Source organism: Varanus komodoensis, unplaced genomic scaffold (genome assembly GCF_004798865.1).
Source record: "Varanus komodoensis strain SLA01 unplaced genomic scaffold, ASM479886v1 scaffold20_1, whole genome shotgun sequence".
In the NCBI taxonomy this organism is placed as follows: domain Eukaryota; kingdom Metazoa; phylum Chordata; class Lepidosauria; order Squamata; family Varanidae; genus Varanus; species Varanus komodoensis.
Window position 1 is genome coordinate 17137726 of NW_025335587.1, and position 22772 is coordinate 17160497.

Genomic DNA, 22772 nt, shown 5'->3' on the forward strand with positions numbered 1-22772 from the left:
GGCCACTCGAAGAACGACAGTTACAGGTAAGCAACCCGCCTTTTTTTCCATCGTGTCACCGAAGCTACCAAAGGATGCCCAATACAACATGAATGTAGCTGTAACACCCTCCCATGCACTGCATTAGCTAAACCTCTCGATGTGCTGGACTTCAGCTCCCATCAGCCCCAGTCAACATGACCAATGGTCAGGAATACTGGAAGTTGCAGTCTAAAACATCTGAAGCTGGGGAAATGGCACTTGCTGGAAAACAGCGGCTCTGCTATTTGCTGGGGTGCATTGCCAAGGGCCCCTCATCCCGCCAGTGGATTACTGAGATACGCGTACTTTCCCTTTTGGGATGGAAGTGAGTTCGTGCTCAGCTGGCCACGATAATGAAACAAGACCTATTTGGGGGCCCAGAAATGCTCAAGTTGCCCAAAAGCCCGAATGACACAGTCTGCTGCCTGGAGGGAGGGAGGGCAGAGTGGGAAAACTGGTAAGGGAGGACGAGACAGGTCATTATGGTAAACCTTCTGATGAAAGACACTCAGAGGTTCGTGAGTCAGCCGGCCAATTCTCTAATACAGAACTGGTCACGGTTGCAGAATTTAGCCATGACTATCGGAGGCATCTCCTAACATTTAAGGATTTGAATCTGTTTGAAGGGCAGTTTTTCCTCCAATGGCACGATGAGCTGATACTCCCTGGCTCATGGAACATTTCACAGGAAAATGACTTTTCGAGTGTATCCTTTCTGTAAGTATCACCATGAAGCCTTGGCTAACTTGTCCAGCATGTACTTACTGCAGAAGTTGGTGATCCCTGCCAGCCTGTATTCCTGCAGCCGCTTGATTTCCTTTCGTAGCTCAAACTCCACTGTTTGCCCATTAGAACATTTGCAAAATTTAGAAGAAACAAGCAAGTGTAGGTTAGGCAATGGCTCTTGTTAAGGCTCTTCCTTCAAACAGCAATAACATAAAGTTCTTTGAACCTTGCAACCATTTTGTGAGACAGAGTGAAAAAGGAGGACTAGCTCCCTTTCAAGGGATTTCAACCCACTTCCCCCTGCCAGGAGTTCCGTTCTTGAACACTACACCACACTGGCTCAACCCAGAATCTGAAGATGGACCTGGATCCCACAGATCCAGGGATGCCAAGTTTCTAGCATATGGACAGTGAGCAGACATCAGCGCCTGGGGAAGCCATGTGTTCTTTGTGATCCCATGTCAGGAGGGAGAAACGGAGCGAGGAGATGTGCAGGGCATGGAATGCTCTGAACTGCCCCAAGCAAAGTGAAGCCAAAGGCCTGCATGTGGCCCTCATTAAATGCCCCATGGACTTATATTGCAAGTGAAAAAGGAATGTGAGGCATCTTGCCCAGATCCAGTGTATCTTCAGAGGTGAAGACGACACGGAGCACAAGTCCTGAAAAGCGCATGCAAAGCTACCTGTATTACCAGGCGTGACAGCTGATTTAATTTTTAATTCAATTTAATCTTATTTTTAATTGGTGCCACGCAGGAACCAAGTTCATGTGTCCTAGCTAGATGGCACTAAGGCTGGTCAAGGCAACCTGGTGCCCTCCAGGTGTTTTGGATGCAACCCCCATATGCCCCAGCCAGCTTGGCCAAGGAGCAGGGCTTGTGAGAGTTGCAGACCTGAACACGGGGTCCTTGCTTGAGATGAATGGCTCTTTCTTGCACTCAGCCCCTCATCTGCAGTGCGCATGGCGTAACAGGACCTGAGGAGAGTATTGGAATGATGAGGGGATTTCTATTGTGTGGTCTACTTTTAAAATACGATTTTTTGTACGATGACCTGTGCAGGGAGAAAGACGGGGGGAGTGCGTCCCTGTTGGTTCTCCTGGACCTCTCAGCGGCTTTCGATACCATCGACCATGGTATCCTTCTGGATAGGCTAGTGGGATTGGGGGTCGGAGGCACCGCGTGGTGGTGGTTCCGCTCCTGTCTCAATGGCCGATTCCAGAAGGTGGTGCTAGGGGACTATGGCTCTGCGCCATGGCAGCTATGCCATGGAGTTCTGCAGGGGTCCATTTTGTCCCCGTTGCTGTTTAACATCTACATGAAACCGCTGGGAGAGGTCGTCAGGAGGTGTGGGCTGCGGAATCATCAGTACGCTGATGATACCCAGCTCTACCTCTCGTTTTCCACCAATCCAGGTGAGGCAGTGGCTGTGCTGAACCGGTGCCTGGCCGAGGTAATGGGCTGGATGAGGGCCAATAAACTGAAGCTCAATCCAGACAAGACGGAGGTCCTGTTGGTAGGTGGGTCGGGCTTTGGGATGGGGGACTTTGACCTTGTCCTGAATGGGGTTGCACTCCCTCTTAAGGACAGGGTCTCAGCTTGGGAGTGCTCCTCGACCCGGAGCTGTCTTTGGAAGCTCAAGTGACAGCGGTGGCGAGGAGCGCTTTCCTTCAGCTTCGGCTGATCCATCAACTGCGCCCCTACCTGGAGGACGACTGCCTGGCGACAGTGAAACACGCGTTGATAACTTCCCGATTAGACTTCTGTAACGCGCTCTACGTGGGGCTGCCCTTGAAGACGGTCTGGATACTTCAATTGGTGTAAAATAGAGCTGCCAGGCTGCTGATGGGGACTGGGCGTTGTTCTCATATAACCCCAGCCCTCCGTCAGCTCCATTGGCTCCCCATTGAAGTCCGGGCCCAATTCAAGGTGCTGGTTATGACCTACAAAGCTCTAAACAGCTTAGGTCCTGGTTGCTTAAAGGAGCGCCTGCATCCATATATGCCCGGCCACCCCTTGAGATCTGCAGCAGAGGCCCTTCTCCGGGAACCCTCCGTGAAGGGTATTAGGAGGGCGAGTACCTGGAGGAGGCCTTTCTCTGCGGTGGTGCCCAACCTATGGAATGCCCTCCCCAGAGAAGTCCACCTGGTGCCATCATTATTTGTTTTTCGGCGCCAGGCCAAGACCTTTTTATTTAAACACTATTTTAATTGTTAAGGTTTATTTGTTGATTTTAAACTGCCCAGGCTGTTTCCACTATTTTATGTATTTTATTTATTCTATGATTTTTATTTTTATTTTTGGTATTTATATGCGGAATTTTAATGATTGTAAGCCGCCCTGAGGCTTATGCAATGGGGGCAGCATATAAGCTGTCTAAATAATAAATAAATTACTAATTTAGAACAATAGACTAGGAATCAGTGGCAAAACACCCATTTGGGATGTAGAAGGGCCTTGGCTTGATCCCCCAAGCCTCCAAGGAAAAGGATCGTGTAGGAGGTTGAGAGAATTGGGGAAGACCCTCTTCCTGCCTAAGACCCTGCCAAGGCTACAGGGACAACCGCTCTGCTCTCAGCTGCGGCCCACTTCCTGTGTTCCGGCTGTGAGCTGCCCTTAGAGCTGAAAGGCAGGGATATTGTTAAGGATCAGTGAAATATATAATGAATGACTGGAGAGCAGTGTGGCTAATGGGTGGTGGGCCGGGACTGGGGAGATCTGGGTTCCAGTCCCCTCTCGGCCGTGAAGCTTGCTGGGTGGCATTCAGCCAGTCACTCACGCTCAGCCTAACCTACCTCACAGGGTTGTTGTGAAGATAAAATTGAGCCATGAGGTGGCCTTTGGTTCCTCTCAAGGGGAAAAATGGTGGGATACAAACACTACACAACAATGTAAGGTGACTCTAAGCTTAGCTGGCTGTACGGAGTGGTTGTACGAAAAGGAGGAGGAAGATTATGTCAGTTGCCTTGGGTTCCTTATAGGGAAAGAAATTTAAAAAATAACACTCCATTCTGCTATAATATGCTGGGCAGAGAAGAAGACAAACCATTCCACTGATGGCCACATTTTCCAATGCACAAATGAAATGTGCTCTTAATTACATCAAAGGCTACCTCGCCTGCATAACTAGTTACAAAAAGGTCAGAAAATTAGATCCATGACTATGCAGAAACCGCCACTCCTAGGAACATGACTGGTATGAAACACAGAAACAGCTTCTCGGCTCTTTCAGCAGAGAAAAACATGAGGAAATCCAGGGACCCATGTTTTAAACGACCTCTGTTGGAATGTGGATAGACCAATTAGGATGGCTAATTATGCAAACTACATGGATGATTAGGTGATGGAGGAGTGAGGCACCTTTCAAGGCAAAGCTGCTCACAAAAAAGCAAGCTGTGGATTCTGCTACGCATGACTCAACATTTCCCAACATAGAAATATAGAACCAGGAAGGTCCACTGAACTGAGGCATTGCCACGAGCCCTTTCTAGGGTAGGACTGGAGGACAGCAAAGCTCCTAATGTTTAGGAATGTGAAGAAACCTCATTTCTTCAGGGGTTCTGTTCTGCCATCCAAGAAAATGACATCGTGCGGTACGACTGAGGATGCAGTCCTATGCATGTTTAGGCAGAAAAAAGGCCTACCACTCTGAGCGTGCCTTGCTGGGCATGCCTTTTTGCAAGTTGTAAGCCCTTTTTCTTTCTAAATAAGTATCAGATTGTGCCTTTATTTGCCCAATATGCCTTTTTCCATGAGGGAAGGAATCTCCAAGTTATTTGTATGTTAGTTCAGACACTGGAATTACTGTACCTTGCTCCTCCACTTTAAAGGGCACAGGCCCAGCTTGGTTTCCTGATGCTAAAATCTCCTGCATTTAGAGCAAGAGACCGATGGGCAGTGGTGCTTGAACGGAGCTGTGCAATTTGGAATCCTGCAATATCTTGCTCAGGGTTGCCACTCTGTGTGGGTGTGTCTTACACAACCATCTAGAGACCTGTCATTTGTTTGGAGATCTAAACTGTGCCATATTTTGCTCCAGGAAGTGAAAATCACAGATAGTGACTTCATCCTGAGTAAGGCTGGTTTCAGCCAGTAAAGAAAATCAACCTGTGATTGTTGGGATAGCCAAGTGTGTAGAACCGTGCATGGGGAGCAATGGACATTTTGGTTGCGTTTCTGTATCTGTTGATAAAGACTACTGAGGTTGCAGTGGGGACCTCGCCTGTTGTCCTCTTGGCTGGTGCAGGAAACAGTCCTTGGCACAGGCACTGGGGGTGTTAGAGGAGGCAGGGAGGAGTGAGGTCTTGCAGGCTTCCACTGAATCCAGATGGGGCTTCAGCCTCTCCTCTGCACGAGGAAGGGGGAATATTTGTTTTTGAGGGTGGAGGGGGTGCAGAGCAGCCCTCCCCTCCATGGTCCGTTTGGATGCCCATAACCTTCCGGATTTAGAAGGTCACAGGCAGCCAGAAAGGACTGTCCCCTAAGAGACCATTTCCACTGACAGGAGTACTTCCCTCTCTGAGATCTTATCCTAAAAGAAAAACAGCATGACCTCGTTGTTGTTGTTGTACGTTGAAAGGCGTGCTGAGGAATAAAAATGCAAAAGCTTTCAACAGCCTTGGTGCCCTTACACCAGCTTGTCATTAAGCTATTTATATATTGCCTTTCCTCTTCTAACCAAAGCAGCTATAATGCCCAAACCAGTCTGTGTATTTTATACTTGAAGTGCTAAAAGCTTTAGAAACAAACTCACTCCCTGAACAAACAAAAAGAAACCAACTGTGCACCACGTAATTGCAAGAGAGATGGGAATTAATAAGGCTCTGTGTGTGTGTGTGTGGTGTGTGTGTCTATACACACAAGCACCACCCCAATCCCTCATTAAGAGCTTGGTACAGCTCCAAAACTTGCATTCTTGAACAGATTCTGCCTTGATAAAAAAAAGTGCTACCATTTTCTAAAGAGCAGTTCTCTATATACCAAGATAATTGGTGGTGGGGGTTGCGTAGATCTCCTTACACTGACAGAGAAGCCACACTCTTTATAGCACGACGGAGCTGACACATCTCTCTCCCTTACAAGAGGAACATAAATAGAAAATCAAGATGCCTACATGCATGGCTCTCTATGAATTTATCATGCTCTGTTGGTCCCAGTATTCTTGCAAAGCGCCTCATCATCTCGTAAAGATCTTGAACCTCCTTTGGGTATCTTCTTTCCAGAACTGCAAGACAGTTGTGGACAGAAAAATTCTTATCCGAGGAGAGAAATACAGAGTCAAGAAGATTACTTTAATGTGAAGAGTTAAGATGCTGCCTCCTGTTGGATGGTCTTCACATGGTGTTAAGGTCAGACAGAAGAGGTCAAAATTCCCTGCTGTCAACCGTGGCTTGTTGGATGTTATTCCCCAGGCTTCCTCTCTGCTCTGGTCTCTTACCAAAATCACCATCAGAAACCAAGTGCTATGCTTGCCATAGGCTCACTGAAATGTTCTCTATGCTGCTAGCCCACATGTGCATTCATAGTCTTTCCTGTGGACACCCTATAACACACACGGGCTGTAGCTGCATTGTGATGTGGAGGCATTTACTTTTTATGCACTTGGCGATTGGGGCTGCAGGGAAAAGGATGGCTTTGGATGCTTCTGCGTGGCAGAATCCAAGCGTTCAAGTAAGGTCTTGCTGGGAGAAACTGAGCCAGTTAGACCAAGGTTCCATTTAGATGTCAGGAAGCACTTCCTGACAGTTGGGACCCCGAGGGTGTGGAATGGGCTTCCATGGAGATGGTTGAGGCCCCATCGGTGCGGGTGTTCAAGGATAGGCTGGACATGCACATGGTGGGCATATCGTGAGTGGAGCCGGCTGGAGCCGGGGGTCAGACTAGATGGCCGGGGAGACCCCTTCTGACTCGCTCTATTTCTATGTTTCTATGACTCTGTTAACAAGTCAAAGGAGGCACAGCTGAGCATGACGTGTGGACATTAAACACGTTGTCTGCTGTGGTACAATAATATTGTGTCCTATAAGTACCTAGCTTTTTCTGTAAACAAATAACTCGCATGCTGCTGTTGAAATGGGTCTCTTAGAAGTCTCCTATCCAAGCAACTGATCAGGTCCCATACCTACTGAGCTGCTCAGAGAACTCACTGGACCCAAAAAAATCTAACTCCAGGATGGGCAAATAGTGGCCTTCCAAAGTGTTGGCCTACAACTCCCATAATCCCTCACCATAAGGCTCTGCTGGCCAGGGCTGATGGGAGGGGCAGGCCCAAATACTGGGGGAATGACCAGTTGCCTAGCCCTTGAAATTCTAACTTCAGTTTGAATTCTGGCCTCTTCACTATGCTCCAGAGACAATTTAATAAGTAACAAACACCAGTGTGATTCAAGATGCTCAAGATAAGGCCGACTACCGCAGTACTCACTCTGAAACTTTCTGAGATTGATGAGTCCATGGTCTCTTATAATTCTGTAATGAAAAGGGTACACCCTGAATTAGGTGTGCTCCCAACTATAAACAGGCTTCTCACTGCAGAAAAGCTGTCCAGGGAAAATGGCAGGATCTGTTCCTCAAAGGTTTTCCAGGAAAGGCTAGATGGACATAGACAGGACTAGCTACATAAAGAATAGCTGTCTCCAGGGCAGCACCACAGGTCTGCTCTTCACAAGCAAGAGCATGGGAGAGTGACTGTGAACAGGCCAAATCATGGGCAGAAATGCTGTATTCATTGCTGTGGATATATACAAATCCATGTATGCATGTTAAGAATACAGAAATAAAACGACCTTTTGCAGGTGTCTGAGTGAGGACACCATTGGAGAAGTTTGTGTACAGTGCAGTGTCGGGGACTGTCTTAGAGACGATCATTTGAATTCTGGCATAAGCATCTTTGGACAGAGTCCCCAAACGCCGTGCCAAAATAAATTTGCTAGTGTACAAGGTGATACGAGACTCTTGGTTGTTTCTCCAACTCTGGCATGCTTGCGTGTTACACAAACTAAAAGAAGTTTTAATATTGCAGGTGAAGAACAGGTGAGGAGAATCCTTCCAAAGCACCCGTCCTTCAAGTTATTCTATTGCGTATTCCAATAGGAGTCTTTCCATCAAGCGATCAGTACCAGTTCAGGATCTTCTTACAAGAGATGCAGAAAATTCCTGGTGAGTTACTTATATTTAATCATGCACCTCAATTTGAACTAGGACATTTGAAAAATATGAGACATCTCTGTTCACAGGGCCATTAAGTAATTCTATAGGGAGTCATGTAACTGGCTGAACAAATGACACAGAAAGTTAATTAACCAACTTGTCAGCTGCATGTTGCTAATCAAGCACACTTAAGAGTACAGGTTCATTGTAGCCAAGTTCCTGATGCAAATTGTCTGTGGAGTGCAGTAATTGGAGAATGGGATTAAGAGTGCTGATGCCTACATATTTCATTGTTGTTATTTCATAGACTCATAGAGCTGGAAGGGACCAGAGGCCCATTGGGTCCAACCCCTTGCTTGGTGAAAGACTCCAAGTGAAACCATCTTTCTCAGACGGCTGTTCAATTGTATCTTGAATGTCCCTAGAGTGGGAGAGCCCACAACCATTAAGACTTGGCTTATCCTTGTTCTGAGTTTACTGAGATTGGCTTTCCTGAAATCCAGGGTACGCGTTGGGCTACATTTGGCTTTTGCTTCCTTTTGAATCAAAAATTCAAGCATGGCACAGTCACTTTCCCCCAGGGTCCCTGTAGCTGCCACTTTGTCCGCTATGTCTTCCTTGTTGGTCACTATCAAGTCACGAATAGCTATTCCTCTTGTTCCTTCCTCCACTTTCTGTATTTCACTTCTATACTGCCCTACGACCAAAGCTCTCTGGGTGATTTACAACAGGCCAGAAAATAAACATTGCAATACGAATAGTAAAATACAAATGATAATATAATACATATACACTAAATACAAATGCATTCAAGGTTTAAAATTTAATGCAGTTAAAAACAAGCAATAACAAAGAGAGACTTGGACACATTTGTGTGTAGATGGGTTGCTACTTGCAGAAGATGCACATAATAGCCAGTATACCTTTGGGGTTCTAAGGGAGTGCGTCCATTTTTTGCTCTGTTTATGTGCAAAGGCTTGGCAACAACCGTGTGTGGGATTCCATTCTGTAAGTACACACCCGTGGTTGTCAAGTGTTGAGACCAGGGAATGGGGGTGCAGAACATCAGGCCCAGCATCCCACTTCGCTTTTGAAGAATTCAAACAATTGCTCTGGGGTTCTCAAGTCAGCCACACACTCTCCCCTGGTCCCCACCACTTTCCCCGACCACCATTTAGTTGCATATTTTTTGTCCATTCTGAAAGACTGAAGTGCTTCTCCTGAAGCTGAGTTAGTAGAGTATGAGCTGAAAGGCACGGCATGCAGGCATTTCCCCCCATCCACCACTGCAATGTGTTCCCAAAGACCACGTCAAAGCAGAATTTGGCCCTGGGCTGAAAGGGGTTTTCCTAAAGCCTGTTGTAAAACCACACCACCTCTGCCTTACCTCACCATGGCATGTTGTCCAAACCTCTGCCTTTCCGCTCCCTTTGCCCATTCTGATGTCAACATCTGACCCTACCATGCTTTATACGTAAATGAATAACCAGCAGAGCTGATCCCTGGCATGTCCACTCTACCCCTTAGAAATTTCTGTTACTCAACATCTTAACTGTGGTTTTGCAAGTAGACCCATTCACTTTTTGAACAAGTAAAAAGAGAAAATGGCTGAAAACTCACTTTTTCCTGCGTTGCCTTTCCTTTAACCTAGAATGGTAGATATCTACAACCGCAATCTTCAAAGCTGTGGAAGTTCAGCAGGAAGAAAAAGAGACCAAAAGAATAAATTCCTCATAAGGGAAATTAGCATCGAGCTTATCTCCCAAATCCCCTCTGCAACAACCTGTTTTCATCATAGCATGAAAAAGGGCAGAGGCCCCAGCAGGAACGGGGCCAGACTAGCGAAATCATGTTCTGAAACATTAGAGAAACCAGCATCCCGTAAGTCATTCCAGGGGAGGCAGAATAAAGCCCCCTCCAAGTGCACATCCAGTAGGGAATGAGCTGCTGCTTTATGAGCTGCTGAATACCAGGACCACGTGGCCCCGCTATCAAGATCATGCCATTCTCTGCTTATGCAATTCCCTTGCTAGGTAAGTATGTATGGCCCCTGCTGAGAAGGAGCTGTTCTGTTAAAAAATCATCCCTTGAAAACCTTGCAGTTTCAAGCTGCTTTCAGATTAATAGTTCAGGGCAGTGGTTTTCAACCTTTACACAGCTGGGGACCAGTGAAAACAGGAGAACCACCTTGGAGACTGCTGAGGCAGAAACAAAAAAACACCATATACATAATACAGTATTCTGTGTATTAGTTTCCAGACACAATACCAAAAAAAATGAGAATTCTCCAAAACGACCAGAAACTGAGCAACAAAAAATGCCAAGAACAAAATACTGAAATCGGTGCAGCATGGCTCCCACCAAGCTGTCTCTCTCTTCCCTGCCTACCATCCCCCCCCCCAGTGGCACTGGCACGCCCCCTATGACTGTGATGCCAACCAAGGAAGAGGTGGTGGAGCACAGCCAGCCCCTGTACCATCCACAGTGAGTGGGATGTGGCTCCCCCGAGGACTGGCAGGAAATCTACGGTCTGGTGCCGGTCCATGGACCGGTTTAGGGGACAGTCCTGTGCAGGTTTAGACACAGAAAAGGTCCCACAACTCCCTGAATTCCCCAGCCAGCCTCTCATAGACCTTTTTTTCTTTCTGAACATGCATAAAATGGTGAGCCGAGTGGATTTTGGATGCTTCCCCCTCATTGGTGAAGGTGGGGCTCTTTACTACTTGTATGCTGCTTTTATTTCAGTTGGATCACATAGGCCAATCTGGTGTTCTTTTAAAGCACAGCAGGTGCAATAGTTTGGTGTCTGTGGTGCTTGAATTTGTTAGCAGAGATTCTGGTTTTACATTTTGCTGCGAGAAATGTTCTGGCGTTGGTGCACTGTGTTGGGAGGTTCTGAACAAACCAAGTATGCGCCTCCAGTATGGGGCTGTGGCGGCTCCCACCCCAGGGACTGCACGTGTCAAAGGGGTCTAAAATTGGTGTATGGTTTGCTTGCTGGCTTGTTTTAAATCATCCAGAGTAAAATTTACATTGTTAAGTATCTGCCAACAGACAAATCTTAAATGTTTCGAAGGGATGGATGTTCCTAAAACAGTTCCATAAAACAAAATACATAGTTTGGGCGCAAATGTATGTGAAGAAAAAAGAAATAAATACAGAAAAGCCCCTATGTGTGATGCACAGAGAGCGTGAAGCAAAGTAAAATGGTGGGGAGAAAAATTCAGTGTGTGTGTGTGTGTGTGTATATATAAAAAAAAGAACTTTATCCATAAGAGAAAGGGACAAAGTTCTTCATGAAGCAACCACATTTGTGCCGCAACACGGCGGAAGGGATGCCACGGAACATCCTGCACCTGTAGAAGCTTGCCGAACGGACGCTGCGCACCGGCACGGAGGCCGGTGAATGATGCGCACAAGAACTCACCATGTAAGAGTTCGGAGTCGTCCTCCACAAAATCTATATCTCTTAGATCCCATTCAGCATAATTGTCAAACTCCTGTGGAAAGCAGATCAAAGAGAGGAGGAGGGAGGGAGGTCCTCAGTTAGTGCTCATGTAACAGAAAGGCAGAGACAGTAAAAATGACAGAACATTTCAATTACCGAAGGGCCCTGACAGCGAATGCCTCAAGGACAAGTGCAGGGGACACAACAGCTACAGCCAGGCGTGCCACAGGGCAGCCATTCCTCCTCTGCTGGATCCCTGGCACAGGTGGGAAAACATCCTTCTCAGATTTCCCCTGGCCCGGCAATATAGCTGCTGCCGTGCTGCAGCTAGTGTCAGAACCGCTACCTTCCGCCACTGTTTTTTAAAGTTTTCTGATGCTGAGAGAAGCGCTGCTTCATGTTACGTAAGCCATTGTGGCCTGACATTCAGAACAAAAGGTGCATTCACACAACCAGTGCATGGGACTCTCTCCTGTTTCTGGTCACCTGGCTGAGGACACACAAGTGGTGGAACTGTGCACCTTCTCTGGGCTAGAGCTGTGACGGCTCCTGGCTTGTGATACTTGTAGCCTGTCCTGAGGTGTCACTAAACTGCTGTGAGCAGTTAACCGATGCACAGCACAGTAAGGAAGGGTTCGTTTCAAGCAGCCCCTTTTTTATTTCAAGCTGCTTCTAAATTAATAGAGTGCAATCCTACACATGTTGAGACAGAAAAGGGCCAGAAGTAGGTCTTTTTGCATGCATAAATTGCTTCTCCGCAAGGGTCGGGGTTGTTTTAATTTTCCTCTTGCTGGTGTGAATTATTTTAGTATCGGTCTAGTTTTTAGTTATTTATTATTTTTTATTAGTTCTCAGTTTCTTTACATTTTAATGTTTCATTTTATTTCTATACTTTATATTGGTTTCAATTATGCTGTGATCTTCCTTGGGGGCTTTTGAGGATAGAAGGTGGGCTATACATGTCTAAATATATAACATGCATACATATTGCAGCAGCACAGTAGGTATAATAAAGGCAATGCTAGAAGAATTAAACTACCTCTCGAAAAGCCTATCTTTCATTCTTTACTTTGGTAGAACAGTTTCTTCCATTAAGCGGGAGCAATCTAATTTTACTTTTCTCAAGCCGGCAACTGGTTGTGACAGGCCCAGTTCCATATCCTGAGATGAATTTTGCAGAAACCCCTTGTCTCATCAGGACTTGCCACTAAGAATACCCCGTCCCTGCTCTTCTGGCAGTCCCTCTCTCAAATTGTTTACACAGAGTAACTCCGCTGTACCCATTTTACTTATTAAATTTGTATAAAAGCTGCCTGTTAGCATAATGCTCTCTGGGTGGCCATCACAATAATGTTTTGAATTCTTTCTGATCCCCAGCTAGACCCAAGTGGGTTTTTTTGTTTTTTCACATTTTGTGCTTGCTCAAATATTCCACCCCCACCACAAAATGCCCCTAGACTGCTGATGTCATCATTTTAAAATGTCCTATAAGTTGTACAACAGAATTACATGAGAAAAACATTGCAGCTGGCAGTGGGGATCTCATACAGAGGAATCACAAGTAGTTAACTGCATATCTTTATTTAAAAAATGATAGAATTCCTTCAACAGGGGCTGTAGAGTATTCTACAAAATGAAGATTAAATAAGCTTTCTGTTAGGCCAATGCAATATGTTGTATATGGGACGGCCTTTCAAAACATTCCAGAAACTGCAGCTGATTTTAAGCTGCAGGATTAACTGCGAACGGGCATTTCAGTCATGTTCGACAATGCTTTGTGACCCGCCCTGGCTCACAGCGCATTTTTGTAAGCGGCTCCAATCAATATCGATTGATGGAAAAACCATATAAACGAAATGATGAAATTACATAAGCAAAACAGCAATTGCATTTCTCTTTGGTGAGGAAAGCAAATGTGATTCCTACCTCAATGAAATCTGCCCTTGCTGGCATGTATCCAGCCATATCCCTTGAGAGCAGGGAGTCAAAGGTAGGTCTCGGAGGATCTTCAGAAGCTGGAAAAACAACAGGAATGCCTGTTTTTAGCTAATTCTTAGTATCTCCCCAATTCCCAGCCAGGGTTTGAGAAAAGGGACAGGGAGAGCTGAACGGTCTAAACGTGACTGGGTAAGAAAAGCAGCAAAAGCAATGATCTGATATCTGTTCTTATTCTGTATCCCATTGCGACACTACTCTGAGCAAAACAGTGAGATGAAATGAGGACTTGGGTTGATGCCTTATAGTTTAGAACAGAATGAAAAATAACTAAAATACCTTTGTACTTCCCAATCGGTCTTTCTCAAGTGCAAGATAAAGCTCCAAATGGCTTGTTTCCAGGGTACGTAGAGGACCACCTGTTCCCTTATCATGCCATTCATACCCTGAGATGTGATGGACAGGTACCTTCTTTGCATCCCAGTGTAGGATTGAGAATGGGTTACCTAAGGTGTGTGGTGCGGCCTTTCCTGTATCTGAGGAAGAGCCTTCCACTGAGGCCCTTTATCTTTGGACTTTGTACCAATACAGAAAACCCCCCACAACTTAGTTCTTTAGGGTCCAATCCTATGCAAGTTTAGATCATCCAAAAGGTCCACAACCCTCTCTCCTGCCTGGGACATCCTACAAGTTACAGGTCGTTTTTCTGCCTAAACTTGCATAGGATCACACCTTTCGTCAGTCATGTGACACAAGCCTCCCCAGTGCTCGCATGTGCATTTTTTCCTAGCGCCCTCGCTCAAGTGTCCGCAAGCCCCTTCCTCGCCATAGGCCCAACGGAATGGGAAGCGGCATCTTTCACTGAGAGGGGCACTTACAGTAAAACGGAATGGCTGTGGTGTGCTGGCTCTCTTCCGCCTGCTTCAGGTTTAATAATGATGATGCAAAGAGGGGGTTGTTGATGAAGTGTTTCATGTAATGCTTTTCACATTCCTCTTTCGACTTGGTGCTCATCTGATTGGCTACATCCTGCCTGGAAGAGGAAGAGGACAGTATTCCCACTGCAAACTGGCAGATGTCAAAAGAGATACCAGTGGTTAATTAGGCATTAATTCTCACCAGTTTCCAAAGCCACAGTCCATCACAGCTTCCAGGAGGGCCATTTCCTCTTGCGCTGTCCAAGTAGGATCCAGCACAGGGAAGTTGGAGGTCTGGAGAGGGAGGAAACGATTGAAGGAGGTCATTCCAGGTGTATGTAGTCAGACTGTTTGAAAACCTAAGTGGACTTGCATGGAATTCAAGTAGCCCATATTCAAGAATGTAGGCTTTGTTTCTTAACCTATCTTGTGCCCAAAGATTAGGCGGCAAAACAATATATTAAAGCACACATATAACAATTTTTTACTACTTTCATCCACTTTCCTTGAATATTCACCTATAATAGAGATAGGAAACCAAGGCCAAAGCTGCCCTCTCTTCCGTCTCCAGATCTCAATCTGGCCCTCCCCAGGTGGTCATGCCACCTTCCTTTGGTTCCAGCCCAGCTTCCCCAGCCTCACATTTCCCCCCAGCTTGTTGTCTGGTTTTTCCTCATCCTAAAGGTTGAAATGCTTCTCCTAAGGCTCTGTTGCTGCCAGTAAGTCCTTTATGCCAACACATGGGGCTGTTCTTTGTTTCTTTTTGTCCTTCCCTTTTCCTTTGACCTGCCCACCATTGGAACGGGTTCAGGTGTAACACTCCTGACTTGGAGCTTATTTCTCCGAGCTTTTACGGGCTCGTGTCGTATGTCGTATCCACAAAGGGAGGAGTGGTTGCATCTTCCAGGTTTGAGTCAGGAAAACTTACATTTCTAGGCAACACTTGTTCCACTCGCTGCCTTTTAGAAAAAGTGATTCAATAGACACAGGTAGTTGGTGTGATGACGAAACACATCCAACCATTTGCTTTAAAAAGTTGACTGATCTTGTTCTCATTGCTAAAGCTACTTTAGGAATGCCACCACAACAGTGTGCTGAATACATGCAGTGTTTTTTTCTGGTAGTTTTGAGAATTTCAGGAAAGGGTGCCACTGAGAGACTCCAGCCCTTGCAGAAGTCCAAAATAGTGTCTGTGTAGGCAACTCAATGACTCCCTCCAGAGGCCATGAGCCAAAATTGATATGCAGAGTTGTAAATATTCATTGCATCCTGAGATGTACAAACAAAAAATGCAGGTAAGTTCTAGCGGCTGAGGTCTAGACACCAAACCTGCACTATCCAGATGGGTTAGACTACAACTCCCAGCATCCTCCCCGGCAGCATGGCAGGCTAGAGAACATAGGGAATTGACTGCAACAGATCTGGAGGGTGTCAACTTAGGGAAGGCGAGTTTAAAGGCTGTAGTTGCTCCACACCCCATACAGAGGAATTTAAAATAATGATGTCAAGTAATGTAAACTGTCTCACAAGCTATAATTACTGTTAGCTTATAAAAGTTTTGTTAATGTATCAAGAACCTCCTCACTAGCTTATCTGCGGGTTGCAATTCTAGAAGTGTCATGACATGACTAAGAAAACAAAATACAATAAACTATTTAGTGGGGAATCATTCGGGAGCTTCAGTGGAATGAAAAGCATAATTGTTCTGAGTAACAGATGATTAGCAAACATTCATTGCCTAGTTAAAATCATTAACTAGGTTAACTTGGTTTGCCTAGTTTAACTAGGTTTATTTTAACATAGTTAAAATAAAATCATTATTATTCTACAAAGTAATGTCTAGTTAATCTTCTAGTAGGCGCTATCTTCTGGGAGTTCAAGCTACAGTTCTCTCTTATTCTGAGAGAATGAGAATTGGAGATTTACCATTATTTCATAGGTGTGATCACTCTGGTGTTTCTTGTATTCAAATCCTCTTGTGAAACACTGCAAAACAAGGAATATGACCATCAAATTAGTTTTCCCTCCCTCTCTGTAGACAGGTTTGAGGAATCATGGATGCTATAGTGACTAAAGAGGTAAATGGAAGCATTCCTGTCCTTTTCCCCAGATATGCTGTTTATTACAAATAAATATTTGCCCACTAGCATATTGCCTGAAACATTTCTAACATGAAGTCTCCTTTTATTGGTGTTGAGTAATAAAACCTTTAAATGGCAATACGGGCAGCTTGGGGTTTGGAACCAGCCCTGCATGCACGTAATAGAGCTAACTGTGATTAATGGTTCCAGGTTGTCAAGAAGCCATTTTTGCTTGCGGAAGATCCTCACAAGACTTTGTGGCATCTGGGGACCTGTAAGGCAGTGCCAACTATCAAACCAAAAGCAACAGCTGGGGGCTCTTGTCTGCCAGACATCTGTGATTTCCAGTTGCCTGGCCAACTGCCTTCCAGTGTTCTTGGGGTACGTATTGTTCGTTACATTTCTATCTGACTTCTTTTCCAAGGAGCCCAAAGTGGTGTCGATGAGCCTCCTCCTCTTCTCTGTTTCATCCTCACAACAACCTTGTGAGGAACCATTTGGGTGGAAGCCAGCAACTGGCTCACAGTTTCCCAGTAAGCTTCATGGCCACTGAACCTGCTTCTCCCGAGTCCCAGCCCCACCCTCGAACCACAACACACTGCTAGATGTCACAGACTTGGCGACAGAGTCCTCCTGCTGCCCTCTCTCCATTTGTAAACGAAATTTACCTGCAAGCACAGCAAGAAAGGAGGTGGCCCACACTCTGCACACTTTATGTAAGGTTCTGAAAGGTAGGAGGAGCATCCTCGGCATGGCGGTTTGTCAAAAGGGTCATCTGTGAAGCCAGCAAGACCAAGAAAACATGTAGCGTGGGCACCGTTTAGCAAGGCAGACTCCTTGATTTGCTATCAGCACAGAAACTGACAAAGGGCAGGTATCCATGTGTTGGGCACTGGGAGAGTCAATTCTCGACGTTCAGTGAAGGGTTTACATGCTGTAGCAATTGCGTCTGCTTGGTCAGGTTCAAAAGCCATTCAGTAACAGCTAACCAAGGAATGGTTTATGACATAGCCATGGAAAATTAGTCATAGCATTCATAAGATCAAAAGATTCTGGACAGGAAGAAAAAAGAATTTGGTGGCACCTTGTGGCTTAACCAATTTATTGATCAAATGGCAATGAGATGCAGAAAATAGTCTGACAGAATTCAATTAAGTTCTGGAGCATTCTTAAGTACCAGAGCACATTCACCCTAGCATCACTAAACTAATTAGCACTTGTCACTTAACAGGAAATCATTGCCCTTATTCATGTCAAGATAGAATCATATGACAAACTGATGAGCTCTAACTGGGTGATTTCACAATAAAGTCTCTCTTTAAAATCCCTCTATTAGGAAATGGCAGCCTAGTATTATCCAGGAGAACACTTCATTTCACCTGGCCATTTAGGGTCAAACAAAATGTGATATCCCCTTTTTGCTGGGGTTGCAGCATGTGGAAAGGAAAATTAAAACCCTTTCCTTCTTTGCTTTGGTCCTCATGAAAAAACCTCCCCCAAGGGAAGATTCAAGATGCAAGGGAAGGGTAATTTCCATTGGTTCCAGTGGGAAATTGTTTTCCTCCAAGACAGGAAGTTTTATTGGAGGAAAAGATGGGGAGCAGAGAAACAAGGGTTAATCCTCTTGTCCCAGTGCACTGTGATCCTGACAAAAACCAGGGTACTCCCGGCACCTATTAATTTACATTAAAAACCACATGTGGGATGTAATTATGCATTTTGCTGTGTTTCTAGTTGGGTCCCATAGGATAAGACTTCATGCATCAGATGTGCAGGATCCTAGTCCACTAAACACTCATATCCTATGATTCTGTACTTGGAATTATAGGACATTTTTCTGTCTAAACATGCACAGGATTGTGGCTTGAGATTGTTGCAGCAAAATGAACAGACTAGGCTACCCTTCCGGAAGTCGCACCATGCTGGAAGGTGAACAACACAAGCCTGGCTGCTTCTGGAGCCCCTCCTAGCTCAGCCAGTCCTGTAGTATGATGGGAGCTGTAGTCCTGCTCTATCTTTATTCGGGTTTAAGTCTTTACTTATTGACAGCTAGAACTTGCAAGTGATGTTTTTCCGGCTACTTCAGAGGAATGAGTTGGGGCATACATTTTAATTGTTAATTGACTTAGCTTAAATGTTAATTGAACTTGGGCCAGGATGTTTGTGTTACCCACAACTACAGCGCAAGACAACTGTAAATAATGCAGTTGTCTCGTTCTGCCTTAATTTCCGTCTGATCCTTACACACTATATGAACTGTATAAACACTAGAAACTCTCCGTACTGCTTCAGGCATACGTAGCAGAAGACTGATGATTTTGCTGCAACAATGGCTCCCCTTTGGAACCATTCTGAACTGACTTTTGTCACGTCATTATGGAGAAGAACATATCCATATCTCACTGGGTTCAGGCCATCTCATGCTAAATGCCTACTGAGGAGTCAGGTGTTGTTTTTAAAGAGTGTGTTGGAAACTTACTGCTGAATGATGCCAGATGATCCATGTTCCTTCCTAGGTTGCACTCAAAGAGAACAAGATCTCCTTGAATCAAGCTTTTCAGAGTTGCGCACTTGCTGAAAAAACAAAAGCAACCTGTAAGATCCTAGAAAAAAATAAGAATCCTTCTGTTTGCTGGAGTCTGGGGATGCAGCTGGAAGCCCTCATTTGAGAGGTAAATGAAGAAATTAACATAGGGGATGTTTGATTTTTAAAAGTTAGCATTTTAGGATTGATACCGTTAAAAGGGGCACATGTTTTACAAGCAGAGGGTCTCACATGCAGATTGGCTTACATAAGCCCAGGTAAAAAATCTCAACATACAGGAGAGATAGATGCCAGGGGATAACAGTCTTACACTAAACCTCACTGGCTCTCACTGTGGTAATACTTTTTTGCATTTATTTATAGCATTGCTATCCTGCTTTTTAGCCAAAATGCCTTCCAAGGCAGCTAACAAAGATATTTTATAAGACAGTCCCTTCCCACAGGCTTGCAATTTAAAGAATGACACTGGGACAGAGGAAGAAAAATGCAAATACAGGCATTAGATTTGGCTGCAAAGTTCAGCAAGTCATGGGCACAGTGGAAGGGGAGTGTCCTCTTCTCCCCCGGTGGCCTCATACAGATCCTAGTTAGTGGCCCAACTACATCTTGGGGTGGTAAATTCCATAATAGTATTTCTCTGTGGTGGAAATAAGTGGTCCAGTCCAACCATGTAGCAGAAGAGAGACAGGGAAACACCTGCCTCTCTTTTTTCTCACAGGACAATTGACTATTAACTGCCCTGTGCACAGGGTACGTAGAAAGAGAGGCAGATGGGAAGGTGAAGCTCATCTCAGGCTCCTGGCCTCTGCCCCTTCCCCAAATGGCCTTTTACTAAACTGGGGGATGATCCTTTTGAGTTGTGTTTCGTATTTATTGTTGTGGTTTTATATAGCTTCATCATCTTTTTAAGTTGCCTAGAAAGGATTTTTATCATGAAATGTGGAATATAAGAATTGCAATGAAAAAAACAAACTCCTGAGTTAGGAGTTCTGTTCCCTAATAGGAACAGCATTCTATGGCCAGATGACACTCAAATGTGTAACATGTGAACTTTGCAGTCTGAGTTATATTTTTTCAGCACTCAATCAGATGCTTTGTAAAGTAGTTCGAAACTATGCAGTGTGGAGAAAGATATGTTTTACTCTCATAATACTTGCATGCAGATTTGAGTTGGATGCAGATTTAGTAAACCTGCAAAAAATAATTAAAAAATAGTAAGAGTAGTCTGATTGAATTCAGTGGGACCTGTCAATAATAATTTAAGACCCACTGATTTCAACAGGACTTAAGTCAGTCTTGCCTTCTTGTTGTAGTAATATAAACTTTTGTGTATTAATCAATGGGGACTTAAATGGTTATCGCTGTCACAACCACAGAGTTGAGCTCAGGACAATTCAGTCACGATCCCAGTAACTTTGTCCTCACAGCAGACCCCCTGAAATCAGTGGGGCGTAAATCAGTTACGCTGATTTACGCATCCTGAGAGCTGCCCCATTGAAATCAACGGGTCAAGCCCATCGCGATCTACAAGGCCGGCTTGCTCCTTCGAGCAGACCCACCGAAAGGAGCGGGGAGTTCCGTCTGCCCCGACTGCCTTAAATCCCAGCGATCCCAAGCGGTCCGCTCTGGAGGACTAACCGTTAAAAAAAGACAAAAAGCCTGCCCTTCCTTGGCCTGGCGCCCTTCTTCCGCCAGCAATTCAAACCCTCCCCGTCACCATCCCACAATCCGCCGCGCCGAGCCACGTCATAACAACGCGCTGGCGCGCCCACGTCCCGCGCCCACAGCCGATGCCAGCGGCAGGACCGCCCACCCGCCAGAGCACGTGCGCGTGCCCTCGCCCTCCCTCCCCGCGACGTGCCGAGGGCGCGCGCTCCGCCCGCACAAGCGCCTTATCACGCGGGGAGGCCCCACCCCATTTCTCTCTCTCTCTCTCTCGCGTGCCCCCACCCCGCGGACCACGAGCGCGCCCCTCCTCTGCCGCCTCGGCCCCTTTACCTGTCCCGCCGCGCGGTCGGGCAGCTGAGGCCTGGTGCTTCCCTCGTGCTGCCCTCTCCCCCCCTCCCCGCTCAGCCGGGTCCGTTCCGAGGCAAGCAGGCCGCGGCGCGCCCTCCCTCAGTCAGCCGCCCTCGCCCTCGCGCCCCCAAAGCGTGCTCGGGCCCGGCGGAGGCCTGCGCTGGGGTTGAGGCCGTGCGCGTCGCCGCGCGCGCGCCCTCCGCCTTCTCTCCCGCCTTTTCCCGCCTTCCGCGGCGCGTGCCCGCCCGCCGAGGATTCGCGGGGGGGGCGTGAGGGGACGCGCAGGAGGATGAGCCTCGCGGGGGCGCGCTGCGTGTAGGTGCGGGCGAGGCGTTTAAGGATTTGTGAGGTTTCTGCCCCGTCTCTGCATCGCGAGGACCTCGGGGCGGCTCCCGTCCTCCTCCTCTCGTCTGCTTAAGGGGTGTGCAGTTGCGGAACGAATTTCGGAAGTTCAGAGGAAGGGACTAAAGACACAAAAGCCTCTCTGTGTGTGCTGGCTATTCGAATATCTCGTAGAAAGGAGGCACAAAGAATGAAAGTGAATAATAGACATTTTAAAAGATGGAAGATGACACCTGCAAGACGTGCAGTGTAGGAACTGCTGTCTCTAAAAGTACATACTGCCTTTCAGCGTGGGTGCTGTGTACAACGAACAAGGTACATCGTGCCTTAAATTGAGATACTTATGCAAAACGTATTTGGAGGATCGAGCTGCAGTGCTAATTTTGTAGTCCAATCCTAGGCATGTATAAAAATGGAATTGCTACCATTTCCGTGTGTTGGAGAGAAAGGGATAGGACAAGCATCCTGGTGGTGGTTAATAGGTGTGGACAAGAAGCTGTGAAAAAAGTATAGGCTTTGGTTTAAATATTTTGAAACAATTGGCAAAGATAGCTTGTATATCTGATGACAACAAATGTAAATACAGATTAAAATACAGATGTAGAAAGCCCTAGCTGAGACAATTTTTTTGAGAAAGTGTTATAAGTACCAAGGTTGGCAGGTAATTGTGAGCAACATTTGGCAGCTATAGATATGCATTGTGTGATACTTGGACAACCTTTACACATTTAATAGACACAACAATTGGTTTTATTAAGTTATCATGTCAGACTTTGAAGCTTTAGGGAGGAGAGTTGAGTACTTTGAGGTCCAGGTAATTTTTTTTTCTTCAGTCCTTCCAGTTTTTGGGAGAGGGTCTGCAGAATACACTACCAGGTATAATGGTGACAAAGAATGGGTTGCCCCTTGCAACCCCTGGCAAGAAGGCCACAGCGTGAAATAGTTTATCAGGAACGCTTTAAACTGAATTGTACAGGGGAGGGAGAAGTACCCCTGGGCATAACAACAGACAAAGACTTGTGCACCACAACAGAGAACAGCTCTAACAGTGCCCGGTAATAGTCTTCTAAAAATGTAGGAAGGAAGCTAGTGTGTAAAGTGTGTGATATCTATATACTGGAGTATGAGAAACAAACAGCATGAACTTGGAACTCTTTAATATGGGAGGGTGAATCTGACCTGATAGGCATGACTGAAACTTGGTGGGATGACTCCCATGAGTGGAATTCTGCAACTGGAGGACACAGGCTGCTCAAGGAGGATAGAAGGGAGGCAGAGTCGCATTATACATTAAAGATAAATAGTTGCACTACTTGTTAAAGATCTATAATCTCTGCACAAATACAGGAGGATGAGCTTAATAGCACCATCAAGAGCATCTGCATTACTGTAAATGGAGCAAGGAGAGCCGGTGTGGCGTAGTGGTTAAGAGCACGGGACTGGGACTCAGAGGATCCGGGTTCTAGTCCCCGCTTGGCTGTGGAGCCAACTGGGTGACTTTGGGCCAGCCACAGCCTCTCAGCCCAACCTACCTCACAGGGTTGTTGTGGGGATAAGATGGAGGAGGAGAGAAGATGTAAGCTGCTTTGAGCC

At 46.0% G+C, this 22772-nt stretch overlaps 2 protein-coding genes across 6 annotated transcripts in view; one reads left to right on the top strand and one right to left on the bottom strand.

The window, feature by feature from the left end:
• Positions 1–20943, bottom strand: part of TADA2A (transcriptional adaptor 2A) — a 26929-nt gene extending 5986 nt beyond the window's left edge. Inside the window, exons 1-12 of one of the 3 annotated variants that reach the window (XM_044429889.1) lie at positions 20820–20943; positions 18756–18850; positions 16945–17051; positions 16122–16181; positions 14398–14489; positions 14157–14311; positions 13270–13358; positions 11323–11395; positions 9516–9579; positions 7171–7214; positions 5860–5970; positions 787–858 (exon numbers count right to left, since the gene is read on the bottom strand). In XM_044429889.1, coding sequence (XP_044285824.1) covers positions 787–858; positions 5860–5970; positions 7171–7214; positions 9516–9579; positions 11323–11395; positions 13270–13358; positions 14157–14311; positions 14398–14489; positions 16122–16181; positions 16945–17051; positions 18756–18780 — 892 coding nt within the window. In that variant the 5' untranslated portion in view covers positions 18781–18850; positions 20820–20943. Of the gene's footprint in view, positions 1–786; positions 859–5859; positions 5971–7170; positions 7215–9515; positions 9580–11322; positions 11396–13269; positions 13359–14156; positions 14347–14397; positions 14490–16121; positions 16182–16944; positions 17052–18755; positions 18876–20819 lie in introns of those variants that run through there. The other 2 variants (XM_044429891.1, XM_044429890.1) reach the window with 2 other exon arrangements.
• Positions 7778–22772, top strand: part of ACACA (acetyl-CoA carboxylase alpha) — a 192286-nt gene continuing 177291 nt past the window's right edge. Inside the window, exon 1 of one of the 3 annotated variants that reach the window (XM_044429886.1) lies at positions 7778–7904. The gene's annotated coding sequence lies outside the window, so the exon portion shown is untranslated. Of the gene's footprint in view, positions 7905–18848; positions 18949–22772 lie in introns of those variants that run through there. The other 2 variants (XM_044429884.1, XM_044429885.1) reach the window with 2 other exon arrangements.